General features: G+C 46.1%; 1 protein-coding gene across 1 annotated transcript in view; it reads right to left on the bottom strand.

Annotated features, from left to right (window-relative positions):
- cbfa2t3 (CBFA2/RUNX1 partner transcriptional co-repressor 3) overlaps positions 1 to 23670 on the bottom strand; it is a 53478-nt gene extending 29808 nt beyond the window's left edge. Inside the window, exon 1 of the mRNA XM_080765154.1 lies at positions 23504 to 23670. Coding sequence (XP_080621280.1) covers positions 23504 to 23606 — 103 coding nt within the window. The 5' untranslated portion in view covers positions 23607 to 23670. The remainder of the gene's footprint in view (positions 1 to 23503) is intronic.
- Positions 23671 to 26554: the final 2884 nt, after the last annotated feature.

Here is a 26554-nt window from a genome sequence, read left to right as displayed (position 1 = left end):
TGCATGAGAGAGAGAGAAAGAGAGAGAGAGAGAGAGAGATAGTGAGCAATATGCCTTTGCAGAAATATAAGTCAGACTCAATTTAATCTTGAGCTGATTTAGGGTTCACAGACTTAAAAACCCATCGCTAATGACAGGGTGGGAGACAGGCCGAAGGGGTGCATGCATTCACACAGACACGTACATGCGCACGCGCACGCACACACACACACACACACACACACACACACACACACACACACACAGACAGGCTTGCTGACTCCATGCGCATATGTTGTGCGTGTAATCCCTTTTTATTTCTCAGATACTTGAAAACATGATACTACACAAGCAAAACAACTAAAGAACAAAAAACACAAGGAGGATGAGACGCACAGCCAGGCCTCCCTCATGAAGACTGACAGAAGCCATGTCTTTGATCAGATTACCACTGTGACAACCCCTGTCGCCCCATACAGTGACACACTGTCTGTACTTTAAGAGCAGAGAGGATGAATATCTGAGGGCGGCGTGGGAGCGGTGGGGCAGCCGAGGGGGTCAGAGGTGCTACAAGGGAGGGCAGAGGAGTATCTCGGTGTGCGTTGTCTCTCTCCTCTGCCGGAGCTGCGGGGATCCTGTCACGCGGTGTGCTGACGGCTGTGAAAGCTGTTATTGATGTAATTGTATTGAAGTTCCAGCGGCCATCTGTTCTCCTCGGGGAGGGCCTGCCTCCCTCTCTCGTCAGCAGTGAAGTGGTTATGTGCGGCACATCGACGCTGCCGACGCGCAAGCTCGCACAGAGAAAAAACTTCCTTTTCAGATGTTCCCCACGGCGGCTAATAAAACCCAGATGCTAGACCGGAGCTGTCTCTACCTCTCCCTCTCCCTCTCCCTCTCTCTCTCTCTCTCTCCGTCTCTCTCTCGCTTTCATGAGTTCACCTCTCATACTACTTTCTCCATCTCCTCTCTCTGTGTTACAAATCGGTTACCCCCCCCCCCCCCACCCAGTCTGTTCTTCCTCCTCCCCACTCCACACCATCTCCCTCCATCCCTCTCCTCTATCTCTCTCTCTCTCTCTCTCTCTCTAGCCACACTAACCCAGAGCCGTTCCTAAATAAAGGAAAGTATTTGTGACATTCAGCCGCGGCGGGCCGTGCCAAGAACAACTCCCCGGCTGGCCAGACGCATCTGGAGTGTGTTACGACCACACTGGGCACTGGTACCGACACTGGACATCCACCACCACACGCACGCACGCACGCACGCACACACACACAGTCACTCACACACACACACACACACACACACGCATACAGGTCGTGTATTACATTCTCTCACTGACTACCTTGTTGTGTACAGTACACCATCCTTGTTATATTTAACCGACGCTTTCAAAGAAATTCAATTCAATAGCAATAAATAACAGATGTATACGATCACGACAGTTTGTGAGCTTGTGGATCATTCTGGCTATTGGGCTATGATAGGGCTTAAGCATCCCTGTACTACATTTATATTGTACAGTGTTACTTTACAGTAACTCAAAGTTCAATTACCATTCAGGATTGTGCAAACGGTGTATATAGAAGGATCTACAGTATGCAAGCAAGCCAGCAGAATGTAAATGTCTTGTTTTCCAGCCCAGTCTGAGCACTCATTCCCACTCCCCAGTCAAACTTGTTGCGGGGTTGTTGACCTGTTCTCAGCCACATGTATATAATATCTGCCAGACAGTTTATGTATACATACATGCATGCGTGCGTGCGTGTGCGTGTATGTGTGTGCGCGTGTGTATGTGGGTGTGCGCAACTGTGCATGTGTCTCAGAAAGCCTATGAGCTACAAAGTAAATCCTCAGTTTAACTCCAGAGTGTACAAATTTGTAAATGTATAAATTAACACTGAGGTTTGTACTGTGAACAACAGCGCGTATGGACACAATTCTGTGTGTGTGTGTGTGAGAGCGAGCGAGCGAGCGAGCGTGCGTGCGTGCGTGTGTGTGTGTGTGTGTGTGCGTGCGTGTGTGTGTGTCTCCCAGGTCTCTGTGTGAAAGGAGTTGAGCACCTGAACATCAATAACTGCCATGCAGGCCACCTGGGGCCCCACAGCCAGCTTGCACCACGGGCACACAGCCATCACCAGCACAGCTGCCACGGAGAGAGAGAACGAAGAGAGAGAGAGAGAGAGAGAGAGAGAGAGAAAAAAACCCAGAAGGAGGAGTTTATGGAGAGAGAAGTAGGCCTCCATGATGGATAGATTGTGAGAGTGAGACAGAGAAAGGGTGAGTGAGAGAGAATTAGGGAGATGCGGTGGAGAAAACGCTGTTGCCTCGGCTTCTTGCAAACATTGACAATCCCTCATTTCCTGCTAATTCCTCTCTCTCTCTCTTTGTCCTTTCAGCCACATATAGCCTCTGGTGTTTAGCCAGCTGAGAGATCGGCCTCCATCATCTCAACCAAAATGACCTCTGTCCTCCTAACCTTCATGGACAACACTTGGTACGTTCATCTTTCTATGACCATATTCACATTATTTTCTTACTTATACTCCGGTGTGTGTGTGTGTGTGTGTGTGTGTGTGTGTGTAAATAATAAACAATTATAAGTATTATAAATATTATAAGAATCCACCCACCCCCAAAGTATTACATTAAGTAAGAACAAAATGTCTGCCATGGTCTATGATCACCTGAAGACACTGCAGGCAAACTCATTTTCCCTTCATTTCCCCATTATTCCCTTTCAGCTCCCTCGGTTGTTTAGAGTCAAGTACACTGTACCCCTGAGCACCTATATTACTGAAATAGCAATAAATAGGGGGAGAAAAAACTGTGCCAAAAGCACTGCAGCCCTCCCACCCCCTCAGTGTTCACAATGAATGCACTTACATAAATATCCTCTGTGATCCAAACACCTGCAGGATCACCCAGCACCCATTAGCTCATCAGGCTTTTAATTACACTGTTAATTGTATACAGGCAGCATGAGGGGCAGTCTGGGAATAGGGCGAAGGGGGGCCTCGCAAGGACCCGCCGTGACAATCCTGACAAACAAAGCAGAGGCTTTCCTTCTACAAGCATGGTAAGACAACAGGCTGCCTCATCGGCACTGGCAGCACTATCCTATCCTGTTGGGCACGGCTGGTCCAAGTCCCCATACCAGCACCATGTCCCCATACCAGCACCATGTCCCCATACCAGCACCATGCTCCCCATACCAGCACCATGTCCCCATACCAGCACCATGTCCCCATACCAGCACCATGTCCCCACACCAGCACCATGTCCCCATACCAGCACCATGTCCCCATACCAGCACCATGCTCCCCATACCAGCACCATGTCCCCATACCAGCACCATGTCCCCATACCAGCACCATGTCCCCATACCAGCACCATGCTCCCCATACCAGCACCATGTCCCCATACCAGCACCATGTCCCCATACCAGCACCATGTCCCCATACCAGCACCATGCTCCCCATACCAGCACCATGTCCCCATACCAGCACCATGTCCCCATACCAGCACCATGTCCCCACACCAGCACCATGTCCCCACACCAGTACCATGTCCCCACACCAGTACCATGTCCCCACACCAGCACCATGTCCCCATACCAGCACCATGTCCCCATACCCCACCACCAAAATGTGTTGGTCAAATGCGGTAGTAGAGCGTTCTCCCGGGTGCTTCAAAACGCCACTGAGCAACTTAACTTCCATTGAAATGAATGACCCAGGGCTGTCGCTCCAGTCTGCAAACAGAGTGACGAAAATAATTGGAGAGAGAGAGGGATGGGTGGGGTGAGATAGGGAAATGTAGAGCCATGTTAGAGGGAGTTATGTGTCCATCTGCGCGCTGCATTCTACATCTGGATTAGTTCATATTGGTCACGGGAGAGGCAGAGCTTGTGGTTGGGGGGGGGGGGGGTGTCAGAAGCAACCGTGGGAATAGTATCGCTCTCCTCCTCAGTTTAGGCCATGTGAGCTTATTGTATGTGTGGGAGAGTTAGGCTGGAGTGTCCACACAGTGACCTGCCTGTCAAAGAGCACAGCAACAACACTGTAAACATCCTTTAATCTATGTGTAATCTCCACACAGAGAAACATTCTGCAGCACGCACGGACGGACACACGCACAAGCGGTACAGCTGCAGGCTAGAAGACGGTCGACATGAGAAAGGCGAAAGGAGGCATGAGAATGACCATATTGGCTTTTTTTTGTGGTGCTATCTTTCTTATGTATTGTATCTATCTTATTTTTCCTATCAATGTCATATATTGTATCTACAGTATCTATCCATCCATCCATCCATCGTATCTATCATATCTATCATATCTAAACATGCGTATAGCAGATGCCCTCTCCCTGCATCCCTCCCAGGAGCAGTGTTTGAGGAGGTGTATCCAGGAAACAGTGGACTGTGTTCACTTCCTGTGTGACAGGTGCGCAGTGGAGGCTGACAGCTGTGTCCCTCCTGCCCTCTCTCTCTCCGCTGTCCCTCCTGTACTCTTCTCTCTCTCTCCCTCTCTCTCTCTATCTATCTCTCTCTCCCCCCCTCCCTCCCTCTCTTTCTCTCTCTCCCTCTCTCTCTCACCCACCAGCTGCAATAGATAGCAGCTCCATTTGTTCTTACATCACCACTGCAGCCTGCTGATTTATGGAGCACAAAAGACTTCGATTTGACCCCCCTCAACACACACACACACACACACACACACACACACACACACACACTGTACGCTCACACACACTGTACACTCGCTCGCACCACACACAAACCATGACAGCTGCAGCATCTGTGTCCTTCCTGCCCATAAACTGCGACACTTAGCGTGCACGTGTCTGTTAAACGAAATGTGTGAATTGCCGTGGAGTATATTTTCCTCTCTACGTCTTTGCACTCAATGTTGTGTGTGTGTGTTATTAAAAAGCTGACACGTCGCTGTCACAGCTGATACAGGAAAACAAACAGGTCAGATTAGTCATTCTCCGTGCCTTGATGCCACGTATTTCATTTAGTTCGGTGTTAAATGTCTTCTCTGTCAGTGCTACTGCTGACAAGCCTGTCCGTGGCTCTAACTGCTCCCCAGCCTGCCAGCACTCATAGCTCTTCATTTGGCCCCCAAATGAAGAGCCACAATAGCTCCTGACGTTAGCCAGGCACAGACTGGGTGTTCTTTATTATTCTGCAGCATAGGTATCACACACACACACACACACACACACACACACACACACACACACGCGCCCACACCCACCCCCACACCCACACCCCCGGAATACACAATGGGACCCACGGTGTGATCATGTGACAGGTTAGAGAGAAGCTTTGACAGTTTCTCCATTTAGCCTGCAGCCACCGCAGCTCCAGCCTCCAGCCCACGCTGGAAGTCGCTGAAATAAATACATGCTACTCCTCTGGGACACTAGCTGACTACAGGACGCCACTGCTAAAACAGAGAGAGAGAGGGAGAGTGTGCGGGTGAGAAACGGAGCTAGAACAGAACCAATAGCAGGCTAATTACCTGAGCTAATTGACTAATTAAAATGACCGGCTGTCATGTCATGGTCTTGGAGAAAGTCAGTTGACGTGTGTGTGTGTCGTGGGGTGTGTGTGTGTGTGTGTGTGTGTGTGTGTGTGTGTGTGTGTGTGTGTGTCGTGGGGGGGGTCTGGTTTGTGTAATCTTCCGTCAAGCTGTTCCATTTCTTATCCACCTGCACAGGTGTGCAGGTGGATAATCTCAGATCAGATCGACCTGGTATTGCTGTTCTGTTGTAGGTTCTTAGCTGTAACTTATTATTTGTCCTAAAGTTGGTGTGACTAAGAATAGTTACCTCATTTTGACAGTTTTCTCATGTAGAATTCCTAGTCATATGATGTAACTGGGATCATGGGATAGACCTCCCATATACACAGGGATGTTTCATAATGAAGATCTGCAGGATACTTGAACCAGTTTGTCTCATTTCATGCAGTTTAGTATTTTAGGTGGAGAAGGCCGAAAATCAAGGAATAGCCACAAGACAGATAAGATTAAGAGCCGTTCGAACATACATGTCTTTCTATCTCATGTGTTTGGCTGTCAGCAATTCAGATACATGAACAAAAAAAAACATTAATCCGTTTTCACTTAATGTAACTTATTTCTTAATTTGTTTTTAGGAGAAAAAATACTTGTCTTTAAAGGCGTCTGGGGAAAAATGCCTGCTAAACCTTTTTCTTGAAGCACAGGCTAAGGAGCCCATAAAGGTAAAAAGCCATAAAGCCAAGGTCGCCCCCGTCCTCCCACGTACCATGACATGACTGACCTGACGTTCTCTCTCACAGGAGACTCTTGAAAGGCTGTGGCTTTTGCCAAAAAGTCTACTGTAAGTCATCAAGCACAGCCCCCTCGTAGCCCCTTCCTCTGTGACTTTAGAGATGCAAGGAGACAATATCACCCTCCTCAAAGACAACTCTCTGACATGCACCTCTGTCTGTGCACTTTAAATTAAAATAACTACTCTTTCTCTCTCTCTCTGTCCTGTAGTTAGCAGTATAAAGGAACAATGCCTTTATCTGGGGTGGGGTGTGTGGAGAAAGACAGAGAGAGAGAGAGAGAGAGAGAGAGAGAGAGAGAGAGAGAGAGAGAGAGAGAGAGAGAGAGAGAGGAAGGAAGGCTGGAGCAGAGATTAAGGTCTGTAGCAGTAACTGGTAGCACAACAGCCTCCCATTGGAAGAGAGACGGAACCATCTGTGAGGCTTTGACTCTGTTTCCAGGAGATAACGCCTTTCTGATTTAAAAAAAATAATAATACCGTACAAAGATAGAGTGAGAGCAATAGTGCACGTGAGAGAGAGAGAGAGAGGGGGGGGGTGCTGGGTCTATCTATAATATACTCTAACACACACACACACACACACACACACACACACACACACACACACACACACACACACACACAAATGTGTGTGTGTGTGTGTGTGTGTGTGTGTGTGTGTGTGTGTGTGTGTGTGTGTGTGTGTGTGTGTGTGTGTGTGTGTGTGTGTGTGTGTGTGTACTATATGTCTTCTAATGTATATGTATGTTTGTTTGCAGTATGTTTGCAGCTAGGCTGCACCCTTGTAGTGACGCATGAGTCGTTTGCTTTTGGGTAAAAGGCCTCTCATTAACTTTAATCTACAGCCAGCGATGCTTTGTGGCCGTTCTGAAGGGCGGTGGGAGTGGTATTATCAGGTAGCATCGGTGGATATGAACTTCCCACACTCTCTCTGTCAGTGGGACATTTCGGTCCGTTCAAAACGGCACTCCGCGCTACTGCAGATTAGCCCAGCTGTTTCCTGTGTGTGTCTCTGATCTGAACACACTTCCTACCGGGAGGTCCCACATGGAGTGGCAGGGGGGGGGGGGGGGGGAGGCGGAGGGGGAGGGGGAGCTGGGAGGTCAATAGAAGGTGGGAAGTCATTAGGCATGCAAGTACAAGTGTTAATGGTGGGTACATTAAAAAACAAGAAACATAGCCATGAGGAGAAATGTAAGAGAGACAAAGTCTAAATTAGCCAATTAGTCTCTTTTATCTCAAGTGTTTGACTGTAGCTGCTAGCAATTTAGTGAATTGTGTATTGTACTGTCATCTGAGACACACTTTTGTCAGCAGTTGCACTCGAACATTTTCTGTACAAGTCAAAGTGAGACCCGTTCTAATTGAACATCTGAGGTGCAACTTGGATGTTTACACTGTACACATGGTCAATGAAGTCAAGGTTCAATATTTTGCGAGAAATACTCAGATGGTGAGACTTTCACTTCTCGTGGTCACAGATTTAGGTTAAACTGTTGGCGATACAGGCAGAAAAACTAAAGATATTTAAAGAAACCACAACGCATAGACGAGATATTCTTATACTACATAAATGGTGAGTGTACATGAAAGGAAGACAGAAAGAGAGAGAGAGACAGTGGGAAGGAAAGGGCCCGCGAGAGAATTTCTGCACACGCATTTGGGGCTTTGACTTGGCCTCCACCCTCTGCTCTGCTCCCACGCTGTGGCGTCAGCCGGCCAGCCAGAGGTCTGTGTTTCTCATTCCTCCAGATGTTGAGAAGCTGGTCGTTTTCTCTGCCTCTAGACTCTGACATTCCCCTTCTCCCCGGGGAGGCCGGGCGGCCATGTCACAGTAATGTCAAACATATTTGGAGCAGAGCATTTAAGAGGAGGACAGCATGAGGAGAAGCCATAAAGGCCTACACTGTATTATATGGATCAAAACAGCAGTGAAACCATAGAGATCCAGCAGTGCAGCGTGTGTGTGTGTGTGTGTGTGTGTCTCTTTCTCTGTGTGTGTGTGTGTGTGTGTGTGTGTGTGTGTGTGTGTGTGTGTGTGTGTGTGTGTGTGTGTGTGTGTGTGTGTGTGTGTGTGTGTGTCTCTTTCTCTCTCTCTATCAGGGTAATTGCACATAATTTAATTTCCTTTACTACATTATAGGATTTGTGTTTTTCTGTTGTGGTGCCAATCGCCACTGGGTTGAGTATTGATATCAGTCGCTGTTTTTTTATGTTGTTATTTCTGTATGTTGTTTTGTTTTGTGGGGTGACATTTTATGTTAAGAGTATTTTACTGTGTAGGTACATTTGTGATTATTAAAGATTGGGGGACACCACATGGGGCATTGGGGCCAGGTACCTGCCAATATCTCCTGTCAGTCTAGTGGTCTGTCATACAACTCCCATACACATACGGTTTACACACAAACGGCAGAAACATCTGCCGCTCTTGCACCTAAAATTAAAGCCTGACCAATGCCAGATATTTGGAGTCATAGTCCACTGGGTACCAATGTTTTGACCAATAGTTTGTCAAAAAGAAGCACAACACAGGCACTCGGGTGGCGCAATAGTAAATGTCCCTTCCCAGCCCACCAACCACGGAGGTTGTGGGTTCGAATCTACTGTGGTGCATTCGGTTTTGTTGGCCGTCTAGCCGTCTATGCGATGTGTTCATTGCATGTACTACAGGCTGGGGCAGCACCTGTCAGCAAGGAGTGTTGGGCAGGAGGAGTAGGGTGAAGACCCTACATCCTCCTGGTGGGGGCTCCTCACTAGCAGGTGAGTCAGTAGGATACAAGCAGTGACAACACAGAAATGTGTGTGGAGAGGAATTCATTGCCCAAACTGACTAAATTGGGGAGAAAAAGGTGGTAAAACAAAATGGCTATATATAAAAAGTGCAATGCTTTATTATGTAATCGGCTGCATAACTGCCAATGTTAAAAAAAAAAAGAAAAACGCTCAAATAAATGGCCAATATATCGACCAATATAACCTAAGACTATATGGATTCCTCAATGTCTGTAGTCTTCACTCTTAGCACATGGTGTCAGACACATGGTGTCAGATAAACACAAGAGGGAGAGAGTCATTTCACTCTTACATTATCAGTGTGTCTGTAGTACACTGTGACAATAACCCCACTCTGAATGCATACTGTAGCTGTTATTAGAGAGTTGCGCTTGAATGTTTATCTTCTGCTAATGTAACAGGGTAGTCCCTTGTTACTGTGACAAATACAAAAACGGTTGGCAATAGACAAACACTCCATAAAACAAAGCATGATGGACACGCGCGTGCACACACACACACACACACACACACACACACACACACACACACACACACACACACACACACACACACACACACACACACACAGACACACACACTTGGCTTTGTTGTGTGATGCCGTTTGTGCAACTGTACAAAGGAATTATGGGGAATTAGGTTGACTAGCTAATCTGATGGATGCATAGAGTTCAATTAAAGGTATCAGCCCTGGGAGACTAGGAATATAACACACACACACACACACTTACAATTACATTGTGCACAGTGAGTACGACAAAAAAATGCATTATTTCAACTATTTGTGTTTTCGTTAATGTACTTTTTTCTCTGTTTTGTTTCTGTGTTTTGTCTTTTCTTCATGTAGGGGGGGATGTGTCATACTGTGGATGCGGATACGCTAGCTTGACATCTTTGGCTTGTGTCAGCCGTTTGGCGTGCCTTGTTTGTGATGGACCAGGTGTCTGTGTTCTGCTGACCACCTGACCAGCTGGCTGTGTGCTCCCGGCTGCCGCCCACCCACGGCCATCTGCTCCTCTCATTAATTAGGAGACAGCCAGCTTCACCTGCACTGCCCGCATTCAGATTACTATAATTACCACACGCAAATGCAACGCGCACACTCACTGAGCATACACACACACACACACATACCCAATGCATGCTGTGTGCCCGTTAACACGCATGCACACCCACCCACATACAGCGCACACATAAATACATACATACATATAGGATATAGCACAAGCCACCCAACTAGTGCCACAGCAAGTCACAGCACTGTCATCTCTACCAGGTGGTACAAATGTTTAGGCACTACGCCTAGGGAACGCACCTCCTCAGGTCGCCCACTGAACACACTAAAAACATCTGATGAATGCTTCAGTTATACTGTCCGGAGCAAATGTAGATCTGGGCAAACAGATCCCTCGAGCACCTGGCAGTAAAAATCGTTGTCCATGACGTTCTTAAGAAAACATCGTTGACAATACATACAAAAAGCAACGAAGCACACCGCAAAATCATCAGTGCTCTTATAGATTTTTAACTCAAGAGGAACCAAAAGTGTACCTTTACGGATCCAGTTGGTTCCATCTGTGCATTCTCAGAGTTAAATTAACACCGATATTCTTACAGCGTAGCGAGCAGGCAGGCGAGACTGCGTTCTGATGTCTCTCTGCTGGCCCGTGGCTTTGGCAGACACCATCTATCTCTTTAAAAAGAAGACAGGTTCCACTCTGTCTTTTCTCAAGTCTTGTGGTATTTCTTCCCCCTCCGTCCACACATACGACAGGTGCCATCCGTACTGCTGTGCTAGATAGGAATTGAATAAACACTCAGCAGGCTGAGGTCATAATAAATGGCCTGCCTTTAAGAGGAGCTACTTAGAATCCTGATGTAGTGGGGGACATCTGCCTCATGCTTAGTATACTCCCCGTCGTACGATGGTGTCACACACCGAAAATAGCCGATCTACAAGCTCTGTGAGCTTGGAGATCTGCTACTTTCTGCACGCAACCCCATCGTACGTTGACATATAATTCTGGCTTCAGGTAGCAAAGTCAGGCAGAGCTGAGGGCGAGGGGGGGGGATGCTACTGGTGGCGGTGGGGGTAGGCTATAATGTGCGGTGAGGCTGGGTGTCTGCAGTGCGGTTTCACCTCTGCAACCTCCCATCCATTGTTCAAGACTATTATCAGCTGTTCAATTATTCAGATGATCTTTACCAGGGCCAATTATACAGGGCATGTCCTGCAGAGAAAATGGCCTCTGTGTGTTTTACTGTTGCACTCAGGGAGAAAAGACAGGACTGCTGAGGCAGTTCAAGTCAGGGTAAAAAATATCGGCTTGTCTTGTTTGCTCAGAGTTGGTGTGCTCTCACCAATGAAAGCCTTTGGTCATGATTTAATTGAGTTTGACTTGTTTGTTTTGTTTAGGTTAAAATCATATTTCAGTCATACAGGAGGAAGTCTTCAGGTTTATAAATGGAATCAATTGTAAACCAACCTCATGCTGCAAAGGCACAAAGATATGTTCAAATGACTCTTTCAATTGAGCAGTTAATGTTCTGTAAGGGGAAGCAGGGGGATGTCAGCTAGGGAACAGTAGAGAAACACCATCATACAGTTCTCCTGTGTAGTGTACCCACAGAGAAACACTACAGTTCTCCTGTGTAGTGTACCCACAGATAAACACTACAATTCTCCTGTGTAGTGTACCCACAGATAAACACTACAGTTCTCCTGTGTAGTGTACCCACAGAGAAACACTACAGTTCTCCTGTGTAGTGTACCCACAGATAAACACTACAGTTCTCCTGTGTAGTGTACCCACAGATAAACACTACAGTTCTCCTGTGTAGTGTACCCACAGAGAAACACTACAGTTCTCCTGTGTAGTGTACCCACAGATAAACACTACAGTTCTCCTGTGTAGTGTACCCACAGAGAAACACTACAGTTCTCCTGTGTAGTGTACCCACAGATAAACACTACAGTTCTCCTGTGTAGTGTACCCACAGAGAAACACTACAGTTCTCCTGTGTAGTGTACCCACAGATAAACACTACAGTTCTCCTGTGTAGTGTATCCACAGAGAAACACTACAGTTCTCCTGTGTAGTGTACCCACAGATAAACGCCATCATACAGTTCTCCTGTGTAGTGTACCCACAGATAAACACTACAGTTCTCCTGTGTAGTGTACCCACAGATAAACGCCATCATACAGTTCTCCTGTGTAGTGTACCCACAGATAAACACTACAGTTCTCCTGTGTAGTGTACCCACAGAGAAACACTACAGTTCTCCTGTGTAGTGTACCCACTACCCACAGATAAACACTACAGTTCTCCTGTGTAGTGTACCCACAGAGAAACACTACAGTTCTCCTGTGTAGTGTACCCACAGAGAAACACCATCATACAGTTCAGGATCAACTTCACTTCACCATCTGTCAAAGGCCAGATCAAACATCAAGTGTCAAATGCTTCTCTTATCTCTCTGATGAGGTAGAGGTAGACTAAGGTAGACAGACCCACTGACAGTGGGAAAACAAGTGACTCTCAAGTGTCATCTAAACTAAACAAATGCGCCCCCCCCCCTTCTCTCTCTCTCAAAACAACTAAAGCATTAAGTGCCATGGTAAACAATAGATTTTCAGATTTCGTAGAAATCATGTAATCATATACTCATTGCCTGAATCTAAATAAGCTAGCCTAATACATTTGTATTTGTCTAAAACATGCATTCTGCCTTTTTTCAAATAGCCTAATAAATATGGTTATGACAAAAAAATTGTTTCTTCTGTATTACAATTCAATATGCGACATCAAACGGTGGCGAAAATAAACAAAAGACTTGTGAAAGTCAGGTTTGTTTCAAAAGTAGGTGACAGCAGTTCAAACACAGCAGTACATTTCACATTCTTATTGATTTACATCAATAAGAGACCGCATATATGGTCCACTCCACATGAACACTCAAAACAAGCAAATAATTTGGCGTACAGGCCTACTATTTCTACATGATATAATATAATAATAAGATTGGCACAGATATATTTGTCATGAGATCAAATGGGCCTATATACAGCTATACTTACTTTGTGAAGGTCGAGGTCAGTCTGAGGTAATTGTAGCGGTGATAATCCACACCGAATAGTTTCGACAAAATGGTTTATAATATCACCCCAATCCTCATTATTCGGAGAAAAAAAAGATAAAGCCTTGGAGAGTTCTGATAACTACTAAATGCGGTATTCCCTTTATTTATTTTTTAGTTCTATTGAAAGAGGAAACGTGAAGTCACCCAAAAGTATCGCATCTACAGTAAAAAAAGAAAGAAAGACATAATATTTAAGTTTCCTTTGGATTTAAAAAGGGTCTTGACTTTTCCGCTTCAATACAATAATGAGGTATTTATCTCTTCCGTTATAGAAAGAAAAAGAAAAGCCATGCAAGGCTTTTGGATCCTTGACGTCTTTGGTTTACAGTCTGTTTTAATGATGAAAAGCCAACCGCTTTATCTTGAACGTTAGTGGTGAAGAAAATCAGAACTTGTCCCAGTCATCTGAATCCGCGCTGTGACTCATTTTAACCCTCTCGTAGAATACGAGACAAGCAAGCACCAAAGTAGCTCTTTGAGCTACAAAAGAGACCGTATTTTTTCAAACAACTGATGTGCGTTATTATTATGGCTTCTACTATTCTTCAGTCAAGTCCACAGATCCCCGGCTGCATCTCCACCAGTGTCACCCACCACAACATACAGTAGAACACGGATTCTGAATGTGGATCCTCTGGTCTGCGGCGTCTCTCTCTCTCTCTCTATCTCTCTCTCTTTCTCTCTCCTGTGACAACTTTCAGATCATCATTGGATTTTTAGCATACAATCGCAGTCTGATGTTTCACGCGAGCAAGTCCTTATACTTCCGATAGATTCGCGTCCTTCTTGATTCAGATGTGTAGAAATGGCTTGCTGTATGTTATGGACACAGCACGCTCCTCTAAACAGTCCTCCTCCAACGCACCGATCCTCGCTCTGACAACCGCTCGTTCGCTTCCAACAATTGGCTTTGAGGTCGGTTGGTTTGGTTGTTGTTCAACTCGAGTCCCCCCACCTAATAATAAACTCAACCACAATTTAATGCGCGTCACAAAAAGGATGACTTCTTTCGCTCAATTCATAATTTGGTTTTTAGTGTTATCTTTCTAATTGGTTCCGAGCTGTGCTGCGCAGTCTCGTAGTTCTCTCTCCTCCTCTCTATCCTCTCTGTACCCTTCTGTCTGCGTTTAATACACCATCTGGAGCTTCTAACCTCTCTCTCTCTCTCTCTCTCTCTCTCTCTCTCTCTCTCTCTCTCTCCCCGTCTCTCTCTGCCTTTATCTCTCAGCCTCCCTCTCTCTCCCCCCGTCTCTCCCTCCTTTCTCAGAACGGAGCAACAGACACATATACTGTAACTACTCGCACTCAAGGCATCTCTAAAATAAGGATTTTATTTATATTCATATTTGAGTTTTTAAAATGCACCTAGAACTTAAAATATATTATGTATAATTTATAGTATAAAATTGTTTTTGCATTCTCTCCGCTAGTCCGCTCTGAAATACAATGGAATAGAAATAGAAATTGGAGCTTTCCACATAAACGTAAAGAAGAACGCCCATTTTATGGAACGTTAACTGCTACATGTTATTTAGTTAATCTAAATAGATGAAATTGTCAAATGCTACTGGAACGTCTTTCCGCTGTCTACCCGCGGGGGCCGCTGTTTCCTCATATCAGGACAATGGGACGACAATTTCCATCACCCTTAATGGCCTTAATCAGTCAATGCGAACTGTAACAGTTGTTACTATGACAATTGTTAACCTTCCCTCAAGTCGGTAGACTTTATTTGAGACAATTGCATCAACAAAAAATAAGTAGGTATTCATATAATATTAATATAATAGGACTATAAAAAACGAGGTCCACCTGATTTTATGATGGTGAATGTGGAATAGCCTATGATGTGTGTGTGTGTGTGTGTGTGTGTGTGTGTGTGTGTGTGTGTGTGTGTGTGTGTGTGTGTGTGTGTGTGCGTGCGTGCGTGCGTGCGTGCGTGTGTGCGTGCGTGCGTGTGTGTGTGCGTGGGTGTATGTAATGCATGTATGTAGGCCTATGTGTATGTAGGAAAGTAGCCTACATCCTCGCATTGCCCATTTAGAGAGAGAGAGAGAGAGAGAGAGAGAGCAGGTGTATGGCTCCTCAGCACTGAGAATCTTCCACCTGTCCACAATGGTCTGCTTGTATACGTCTCTCCTGCTCTCACCTGTCTCACCCCTTTGCTTGGCTCGCACGCACACACACACACACACACACACACACACACACACACACACACACACACACACACACACACACACACACACACACACACACACACACACACACACACACACACACACACACACACACACACACACACACAGGGGGACAGGAGACAAAGCTGACACCTTCCTGACCCCCTCCTGTGTCTACAGAACAAACAGAACCAGCTTGTAAAGTACACATACACAGACAGCTGCTGAGCCATGACTCCTGTCTCACCAGCCCACACCTCAGACACTGGCTCAAATATGGAACCAAGACAGACTTTGAAAACACTTTAATACTGATTTAAATAGTCTGACTGGATCACAAGTAAAGGAGGGATGAATTAAACACTCTAATGTCCTCTTCCACCAACAGCTCAGAATAGGTTGACATGAGGTTCAGTTGCTATACCCTTTTATTCAAGCTATAATAGGTCCTCAGTATGACTATAGGTCTTCTACATTTCATGAGCTGTTGTTAGCTGTTGACCAAAAAGCCACAAGCATACTGTGTACAGTATCTCAGAATACACACGCACACACACGCAGGCACGCGTGTGCACGCACACACACACACACACACACACACACACACACACACACACACACACACACACACACACACACACACACACACACACACACACACACACACACACACACACACACACACACACACACACACAGTCACAAAAGTAATTTCTATATCACCACAAGCACCAATTACAAGAGTGAGTTAACTTTTTTATTTCTTCTCTATGTAGGACAATTAATTTTCAGCACGCTGATGAAAGCTGGATACTTAGCCAAGATGTTTGTAAAGACACGGAGAAGAAATAAAAAATCACACTCGTGTGTAAGTAAGCAGTGGCTTTAATCATGATGATGATGTCTGATGATGTCAATAACATGATGTTTGGTTTTCCTGTAACATGGTTTGAATCCATGCGGTACTGTACATACTCCTGCTACTAGTACCACTGGCTTAGAGCAGGCACTGCTCGGGGACTGCAGCTGCTAATTGCTCATCATAGTTCAGATTGTTTGTGAAAATGTAAATGAAACACACCAAACAACACACATACGTACATAGAGATCCACCGGGGCACAGAAACACATAGGAATTCCCACAAACAAACAGCAATAGAAATATAAACAAATGCCCAGACCCACAAGCTGGGTCTGTCAGGCCCTGCAAGCAGCATTATGTGGTGGAAGTACGGTTGTCAGGGAGATGGATGGAGTGTTTATGAAAGTCTCGCTCTCTCCTTCACCGACTCTCTCAGTTATTCTGTAGCTCTAGTTTCTCTGCACCCATGCCGCATACTGAACCATGTGTTTGTTTGCATGTGTGTCTGTGTGTGTGTGTGTGTGTGTGTGTGTGTGTGTGTGTGTGTGTGTGTGTGTGTGTGTGTGTGTGACTGTGTGTGTGTGGCACAACTCCCAAGAATGTTTGCTGCATGCCTGATGTGTTTTCTCTCCAGCGTCCATCGCATAATCTAGAAAAGGTGAGAGGTATGCGTGCATGGCCTTGAGTGACAGAAAGGTTGGAGTTGGGGGGTTGCATCCAAAGAAAGGATTCCTGTCAAGGTGAAAGCTCTATGATTGACAGAATGCTATTCTCCACGGAAAAGGCGTCAGTCAGCTTGTCAGCCTGTCAGCCTTTCTGTACAACAGACTCAGTTCTTCTAATTTGGCCTTTTGTTGAGTGGTCACTGGGTTAACCTCAGAACTCCATGTGGGCCAGCCTGATAAACTGTGCACTGCACAATAAAGCACGTGCAAGGTGGACTGTATACTCTATTAACTCTCTGTGCCATAACACAGCAGCGGGCAATCCCTTTGACGGCACTAATGAAGCAAACAGCTAAGAGCTTTGTCTCCTTCTTTCTGTCACTCAATGCCCGCGCAAGCATGCGTCATGCGTGTGTGCACAGTTGCACGCACGCACGCAGGCACATCACAAGCTACACCAATCCATTGCGTTCAGCTGTATTGTATTGACAGTATCTGATGACGGTTTGAGGACTTGCTGAGATGTGGGGTTGATTGGTCACTGTGGTTGTATGGAAATTATTTATTATGAGTGTGTGTTTGTGTGTTTGTGCGTGCGTGCGTGCGTGCATGCGCAGAGTCAGAGTCAGAGTGGGAGAGATAGTGGCAGAGAGAGAGGGCATTTAGAGAGAGGTTTGCAGCATTTCCTCCACTAACACATTGTAAATCCTTTCCTATAGCAGCAGTCACAGGCTAGTGTGTTCAAAGGAGATAAGGCCTTGAGCCCAGTGAAAGGAACGCTAGGCCCATTGTGTTCCCGCCTAGCTTTCTCTTCTCCTTGCCTGTGCACGTCCAGCACGACACACTTGTGGAAATTGCCAATAAAGCCGAAAATAGCTGATCTATAAGATCACAACGCTTTGTGGTGCAACGCTTTGTGAGCTTGTAAATTAACTTTTTTTGGCTTGTGACACTGGGCCGCAGTGGGCCGGCATGCAACAAATTATTATGGATCTTAAAAAACTCACAAAAACAATTGCAACTAGATAAAGTGCCCCTCGCTGCACAGGTCTCCACCAGGGCAGGTCAGGTTGTGGCCTCCTGGTGGCGCTATAATAGACCAATGTGAAAAGGGTACCATTTCTTCTTATGCCTTGGATGGCAATTAGATGATTTGAGGCATTTTGGCAACAGGCACAGGTCTGTTGGTGGCGCTATAACAGGCCAATGTGAAAAGGGTGGGATATATTCCTCAGCCTAGTAGGAAAGTATGTGAAAGATTTCACGTAAATTGCACGCTGCTTTCATGATTTGAGGGTTTTTGTTAAAAACGGGCCAATCCTGCAAACTTTGAAAGCCAATGTTAGCCAATTCGGATGGAATATGAAATATCAGACAGATCCGTCTTGAACACATGACTAGTGTGTAACGATTTTTGGACAGAATCTGGAGGAGTAATATCCAAAATGTGTTTTTTAAAAGGCAGCCTCCTGGTGGCGCTATAACAGGCCGTCCTGGACAATTTGTGGCAGAGGTTCATCGTTGGCATCCAGGGAGTGTGTGTGCAAAATTTGGCATCAACCGGGTAACGGTGCCGGAGATTAGCTGGTAACAGACGGACGGACGCACACACACACACACACACACACACGCACACACACACACACACACACACACACATACACACATTTGAATTATTTTATTTGGATCTGCACAAGTGGTGTATACAGAATAGACCCAAACACTGGTCAGAATAAGGTTATACATTACATGGTCACACACACACACACACACACACACACACACACACACACACACACACACACACACACACACACACACACACACACACACGGACGGACGGACGGACGGACGGACTCACACACACGGACGGAGCGCAAAACGTACTCTCTCCCCATGCCTGCCTGGTGGAGACAATGAAAAAGAATAGAGCACTTAATGGAAAGAAGGACAAAATGTCACGAGCAGTATTATGCGTACACACCCAGATGATCTACTTAAGCTCATGTTGATATTGAGATATTTCCTTTTTCAGTGATGTTCATCCTCCTCAGTCCTGAAAAGGTGTGTTTTGAAATTTAAACAGTGTTTTCGCTGTCTGATAGCGTCTGAGTGGATGTTATTCTCTCACCTTCCCTATTAACATGTTTATTCTGTGAGCACACTTTTCCTGCATGCATACACACAGAATGCATAACATTGTGGAAAGGGGAAGAAATGTCTATGGGATGAGAAACAATACATGGGTGGGGAGACTCGGGAGAGGATGGGTGATGGAGAAAGAAACAGAAAGAGAGAAAGAGAGAGAGAGAGAGAGACCTTCTGTAATGTGCCGTGGTATAACGGATCATTGACCCACCCACTCAAGCACAGACATTGGATGCTGCTTTTACAAATTGAGCCCACAGACATTCTGTTTGCAATTGAGCAGCAAAGTGCTTGTTTGAGACAGACAATTCAAATCTCAATCCTTGTTCAATACATGCTTGACATTGCATAAGAGTAACAGACAACAGTTTTGCACTTTTGACAAAAGATTTATGGTTTCTGATTTGATTTATGTTTCATAGAGACGGAGACAAATTTCCACAATTACTTGCCAGTATGTATCCGGGGGGACGACGACGACGACTACTGTACATGCACTTTGAATTCAAAACTAAAAACATACAGTCAAGTTGACATCAAGTCATGTCAGACATAATGGATAATGAGTCAGGCAGAAAGCTGTACGGAGTTGTATTGAGTTGTGCTTGAAATGCACTGTAATTCTGCAAACTGTTAATAACTCCTTCAATCACTCAATCAAAAAACGGGGGCAGAGCCAAGTTTGGGGGCAGAGCTGACTGACATAAAGTGCTAAATGACAAAGCAGGAAATGGCACCTGATTACATCAAGTGTTGACTCAAGAGCAGGATACAACAGTCTGGGTATAGGGAACAGTCCTCAGCATACAGCTGAATACACCTCAATATATTCACATGGGAAAGGTACAAATATGTCTGTGTTAGCCAAGAGCCAACGTGTGTGTGTGTGTGTGTGTGTGTGTGTGTGTGTGTGTGTGTGTGTGTGTGTGTGTGTGTGTGTGTGTGTGTGTGTGTGTGTGTGTGTGTGTGTGTGTGTGTGTGTGTGCGCGTGCGTGCGTGCGCGCGTGCGTGCGGGTGCATGCATGTGTATGTGTGCAGCTGACAGTTGGTGGTGCTGCCGCTGGAGATAGTAAGTAGAGGGAGATGAGGCACTGTATCAAGTTGTGAACATCTGTTCCTCGTAGAAACCGCAAAGCTGGTGCTGAGAAAATAGAGAGGATAACTGCTCTGCTGTGTTTCTCCTCTCCCTCCACCTCTCCCTCCACCTCTCCCTCCCTCCCCCCTTTATTCTCCCAAGTTGTCCCTGCATTTTCGTCTTCCATCTTCTTCCCCGGCATCTTGTTGTTGTTCACTTTCATTTTCTTTCTCACAATCAATCTGATTCACTATAGACCAAAAGAGAACGGCTGGTTGAACCACACATTAAACTATGGTTCATTGAACGGATGGTCATGCGGGTAGCCGGATACTACATGTAGAATACACAGCACCGACACCGAATAAGCCCTCAAATTAACAAATGATCATATATTCACCCTTACAATGCAATTGCTGTACCTTGCACAATTACATGTGGGTAAGGTTTATTCTGGCGCTGTCTAGTTAACAAGGTTAGGCTTGGAATCGAGACCCTCAATAAATGCTGGAGATGGAAAAAACTACGTAAACATGAGTTTAGGACCGCTGTTTGTCACATGTTGAAATAAATATTCATCACAATATGACACAAATCGATGGAGACTTTTATGAACTTCAGATGTATGTTCATTGCTGAGAGCTTCTCATTCAGCAGCCATGGAGGATTAGGATTGATGGAGCTTTATGAAGGCGGTGATACAGCAGGCATGAGCCGGCGCTTTGTTAGGGATTCAGTTCACCTTTTTTCTCCTCAAAGTCTCCTGATTTAGTCCTCGCTCTCCTTCCGTCTCTCTCCCTCTAGCCTTCCTCTCTCTATCTGGGCCCTGCTGTGAGGAGGGCGTACTGGTGGCAGGGTGGCAGTTCCTCATTGTAAAGCGTGTATATGGGAAAGGAGGTGTGGGGGGTGTGTGTGTGTGTGTGTGTGTGTGTGTGTGTGTGTGTGTGCGCGTGTGTGTGTGTGTGCGTGTGTGTCTGTCTGTGTCTGTGTGCTGCATGCGGGTGATAAGACCCAGGGAGAAGAGCCAGCATGCCGACATATCCCTGCCACCGCGGTTATCGCCAGCCACAGCTGTGCATGAGCTCTGCGACATCTGCTCCCTCACAGGAAGCCTCTGCTGTAGCTCACATCACCTCACACTCAAACACACACACGCGCTCGCGCACACACACACACACACACACACACACACACACACATGCACGCACATAGACACACGCACCATGCATGTCCATATGAAAACCTCAGTGAACTGCATGCGCGCGCACACACACCAGGTAAACTACCTGAGACAAAGAACTGTGTTTAGAACTGTTTTCTTAGTAAGTTCACACTGACTGAAGTCCAGCCTGGTGTGTGCGGTTGTTGCATGTGTGCATGAGTGTGGGTGTCTGTGTGTCTGTGTGTGCGTGCATGCATGCGTGGCGTGCATGCGTGAGAGAGAGAGAGAGAGAGAGAGAGAGAGAGAGAGAGAGATGAACGGTTGGAACAGCGACACCAGAGTTCTACTGGGTTTTTATCACAGAATTACAGGGGGATGCTTATGACTAAGCCTAATTATAGAGGCCTTATCACTGAAACGTCCACAAAGCTCATTACTGCCAAGAGACGGCAGGCGCCGCAGGTAATTCACTACATCGGGTATTAGTCCTCTCCCAGGCGCACTATTTCTACACATTTAGAGTCTATAAAAGTAGGGCTTTAATGTCGGCTGCTTAATACATCCCTCTGTCCTCAAACACCACTGCTGGTTTTTATTTTTACCCAAAGGCACACCGTCAGTGTTTTCAACGTGCTTTAAGATTCAATTACATTTATTTCTAAGCATCCCCTGGATTGGCTATCTGACACGTGAGTTTTACTTTGTGGTATAACTGTGTCGTCACTTTCGTGCTCTGAAAATAGCATCTTCTATACACTCGCAATGCATCACGTCAACACATTGTGAGCACAAACTATATGCAAATCAACAACGTAAGCATGCCGAAAGAGGCCTTGAGGCTTGTGAGCCGCGTCAACGAGCAGCCAATGGCCTCGCATGTCAACAAGTGCACCGTCTGAGGTGGAAAGCCATGGTCAACGATTGATTATCACCTGTTCAAAATGTTCAATAACGTTGGGGCAGCGGCGGACTAAAGGTTAGAGGAGCGAGTCCGTGAGTGAAAGTGCCCAGGACCAATATGAATGGCCACCACGTACCCCTCCCCCAACACCGCTAAAGTGCCATTGAGCAAGGCACTGAACCCCAACTGCTCTGTGATAATAATCATAATGTGATTGTGCAGACACAGACTGACAGACACAGACTGCAAGTGGACAAACGTCACATTCACACATCGCTCCATTTCTTCTCATTGTTCCGTGAAAGTATGTCTTTGTGTTTACATTCCTTCAGTTTGATGTTGTATTCAAACCTCTGAGCACTTTCTACAAGCATTGGAGCAGCAGAGTAGACATTAATTAATGAATTAATCAATGGGCATTGTGTGCATGTGTGACATGACGCCATATTGGATGTGTGTGCTCTGTATAATGGTCATACATACGTCATTAAAATGTGAACTGAAAACCAAACCATACGAGTACAACGTAATAATATGAAATCATTTACCTGTTTATTGACTGTATCATGAGACAACCTCTTCAACAAACTCATGAAATCACAGTTGAGGCAGGATACCATGCCACAAAATAGCCAGCTTAGAACCACACATTAAATTACACATGACAAAATAGCAGCACTCTGCAGTGGCACTATTAATGTATACATAATCGCCACACACACACAAATACACACACACACACACACACACACACACACACACACACACACACACACACACACACATACACACACACACGCACACACGCACGCACGCTCGAGGACACGTATATGAGCTGGACAGTAATATCAGGCTCGTCACTTTTGACACCGTAATAAAACATCGTAATGATTTCTACCATTATGTTGTCATCCTTAACAAATTATACACTTTGGTCAAACTTATGTCCGTAATTAAACTGAAACTTTAAATTAAAGTTGTTCTCAAAAGCACTTCAAAACCTAGCTATAATCACCCAATCACGTTTTAGACCACATACTTCAAAACAACTCACCTTGCTCCTTATGGCATGTGGCGCTAACTCAACACAATCTGATTAGCTGTCAATCACTCAAAGTTAATGAGCAGATGTGACAACAGGGGACGCTCAACTCACAGTCACTCATCACAGTAAAACACTGCCAAAAATAATTCATAAAACAACCCCTTTTGTGTGTGTGTGTGTGTGTGTGTGTGTGGGGGGGGGGGGGGGGGGGGTGACCTCCTACCTTCACTATATCTATAGTAGTGTCTGGTTGCCAGGTTTAGCTCCAAGTTGCCAGGCGGGGGTCTGTGAGGGCTGCGTTCATCCATCAGCTCCCTGCGTCTCATAAGTGTGACCGTGGGGACACGAGGAGCCGCCGGTCGCAACGAGTCGGCTCTTCTGTGGCACTCGAAGCGGACTGTCCTGTAAGGGATTGAGTGACATGGTTAGTGTTGCTAGACGGACCCGAATGTATGTAACACCACTCTGCTTCCGCCCAACCTAAAGTAAACAGTTAACTACAACAGCTCTCTCCGTCTCTTATTATATGTGAACTATAATAGCCTAAGGCTTACACAACATGGTGTCAGAAGCTCGGAATGAATTTAGAAGAACGCACGGAAAGAAGAAAATAAAATAAATAAAAAAAGGAACTAAAAAGACGACAGGATGGCAGACGCAGCACCCTCGCTACCACAGTTGGCTCCGCTAGGCAAGTTTGATTTCAGCAACATTAATGACTGGCCGAGATGGATGAAGCGATTTGACCGCTATAGAATAGCGTCGGGATTGGATAGACAATCAGAAGAATTCCAAGTAAATGCCTTCATGTATGCAGCGGGGGACGACGCCGAAGACATATTAAGTGTGTTGCCGCTCACGGATGCACAGAAACAAAAATACAAGGACGTCACGGACGCTTTCACTGCACATTGTGTCGGTAAGAGGAACGTCATATATGAGAGGGCACGTTTCAACAGACGGGACCAAGAACCAGGTGAGAGTGTTGAGTCCTTTCTCACTGCTGCACACACATTCGCTGAACATTGTCAGTTTGGAGCCTTAAGAGAAGAATTGATTAGGGACAGAATTGTAGTAGGCATAAGAGATGCCAAGCTATCAGAAAGCCTGCAAATGGATGCAGATTTAACTCTGGAAAAGGCAATGACCAGAGTGAGGCAGAGTGCAGCAATAAAGAAACAACAGCCCACCTTAAGAGGCACTGAGCACCAGGCAGCAGCACAGGTAGAGGCGATACAAAAAAACAAGTGGCAGAAAGCACCATACAAGTCTGACACACAGTCTTCAGGATGTGGCAGATGTGGAAATATGAGGAAACATACGTGGAAGGAATGCCCTGCTCGTGATGCCGAGTGTAGAGTGTGTCATAAAAAAGGACATTTCGCAAAGTCATGCAGATCAGGAAAAGGAGTCCATGATATCACACTGGCACACACAGAGTCTTCTTATGACGAAGAGGAGGAGGCCTTTGCATTCCTGAATGTAGTGAACCTAGAGGAACCAGAAGATGAATGGCTGGAACTGCTGGAGCTGAATGGACAGGAGGCTATATTCAAACTGGATACAGGTGCCCAAGTCACAGCTGTACCGAGCAGCATGCACTCGGTTGAAAAACATGGAAATCTACAGCCACCACGCAAAGTACTGTATGGACCTGGAAAATACAAGTTGAATACAATAGGGTGCTTCGGGGGTGAGCTGACCATTAGAAAGAAAACAACAGAACAATTAATTTATGTTGTTGAAGAGCTGACCAGGCCCCTCCTAGGCCTTCCTGCGATAGAGGCGCTTGGACTCATCAAACGGCTGCACACGGTTGCAGTCCAGCAAGAGGATGTCAGAGTTCAATACCCCACAGTGTTCTCGGGCTTAGGGAAGTTAAAGGAGCCCTACAAGATTGAGCTGGAGCCCGATGCTGTCCCATACGCCCTGTCGACTCCACGTCGCGTGCCCTTGCCCTTACGAGAAACAGTGAGAGCAGAACTAGAACGGATGGAGAAGATGGGGGTGGTTACTAAAGTGACACGCCCCACACCATGGTGTGCAGGCATAGTCGTGGTTCCCAAGCCAAAAGGGAAAATACGGCTGTGCGTGGACATGACACCGTTGAACAAGTATGTCAGACGTGAGAGACACATTCTTCCGGCGGTAGATGAGACACTTGCTATGCTTGAAGGGGCGAAGATATTCACAAAGTTGGATGCTACTGCTGGCTTCTGGCAAATCCCATTGTCGGAAGAAAGCAGACTACTCACAACCTTCATCACCCCGTTCGGGCGGTATGCATTCAATCGCCTCCCGTTCGGGATTTCGTCGGCACCAGAGCATTTTCAACGCCGTATGTCACAAATGTTGGAAGGCTGTACAGGTGTCCAGTGTCATGCTGATGACATACTGGTGTATGGAAAGGACATACAGGAGCATAATGAGAGGCTGCACAAAGTCCTAAAGACACTGCAAGCAGAAGGCCTGACACTGAACAGGGAAAAATGTGAGTTTGCAAAAAACAGCATCATGTTCTTAGGGCACCGCATAACGGCAGACGGAGTGGCCCCGGATCCAGCTAAGGTCAGAGCAATCTTGGAGATGCCTGAGCCTACCGACGTCGAGGGAGTGAAGAGACTTATGGGGATGGCCCAATATATAGGGAAGTTCTTACCTCATCTGGCCACGTACACTCGTCCGATCAAAGACCTGCTGTGCGGAAATAATGAATGGGTCTGGGAAGCTCCACAAAAGGAAGCTTTTCATAGACTGAAGGCAGAGCTGATTTCTCCGAGGGTGTTAGCCCCGTACTCACCTACAGCTGAGACCTGCGTATCTGCTGATGCCTCGTCCTACGGTATCGGAGGCGTTCTGACACAGCAGCAGGAGGATGGAGCGTGGAAGCCGGTCATGTTCATTTCTAGAAGCCTGTCGAGCGCGGAGAAGAATTACGCACAAATAGAGAAGGAGGCGTTAGCAGCCACATGGACATGTGAGCGGTTGTCATCCTATCTTCTGGGACTCAAGTTCAGACTAGAGACTGATCATAAGCCGCTGGTGCCGTTGCTGAGTTTCAAAGCACTGGATGAGCTCCCACCCAGAGTCCTGAGGTTTCGGCTGAGACTGATGAGATTCACATACGAGGTTGTGCATGTGCCCGGTAAGCATCTGATAACGGCAGACACATTGTCAAGAGCTCCTGTCGAACACACTTTCACACAAGAGGAGTTGGACAGAGAGACAGAAGTTAAAGTGTTCGTGGATGCAGTTGTACAAGGCCTCCCAGCCA

The sequence above is a fragment of the Protomyctophum bolini genome (genome assembly GCF_963924005.1).
Source record: "Protomyctophum bolini genome assembly, chromosome: 1".
Taxonomy (NCBI): domain Eukaryota; kingdom Metazoa; phylum Chordata; class Actinopteri; order Myctophiformes; family Myctophidae; genus Protomyctophum; species Protomyctophum bolini.
The sequence above is the reverse complement of the archived record's forward strand: the minus strand, read 5'-3'. Positions and strand labels throughout refer to the sequence as shown.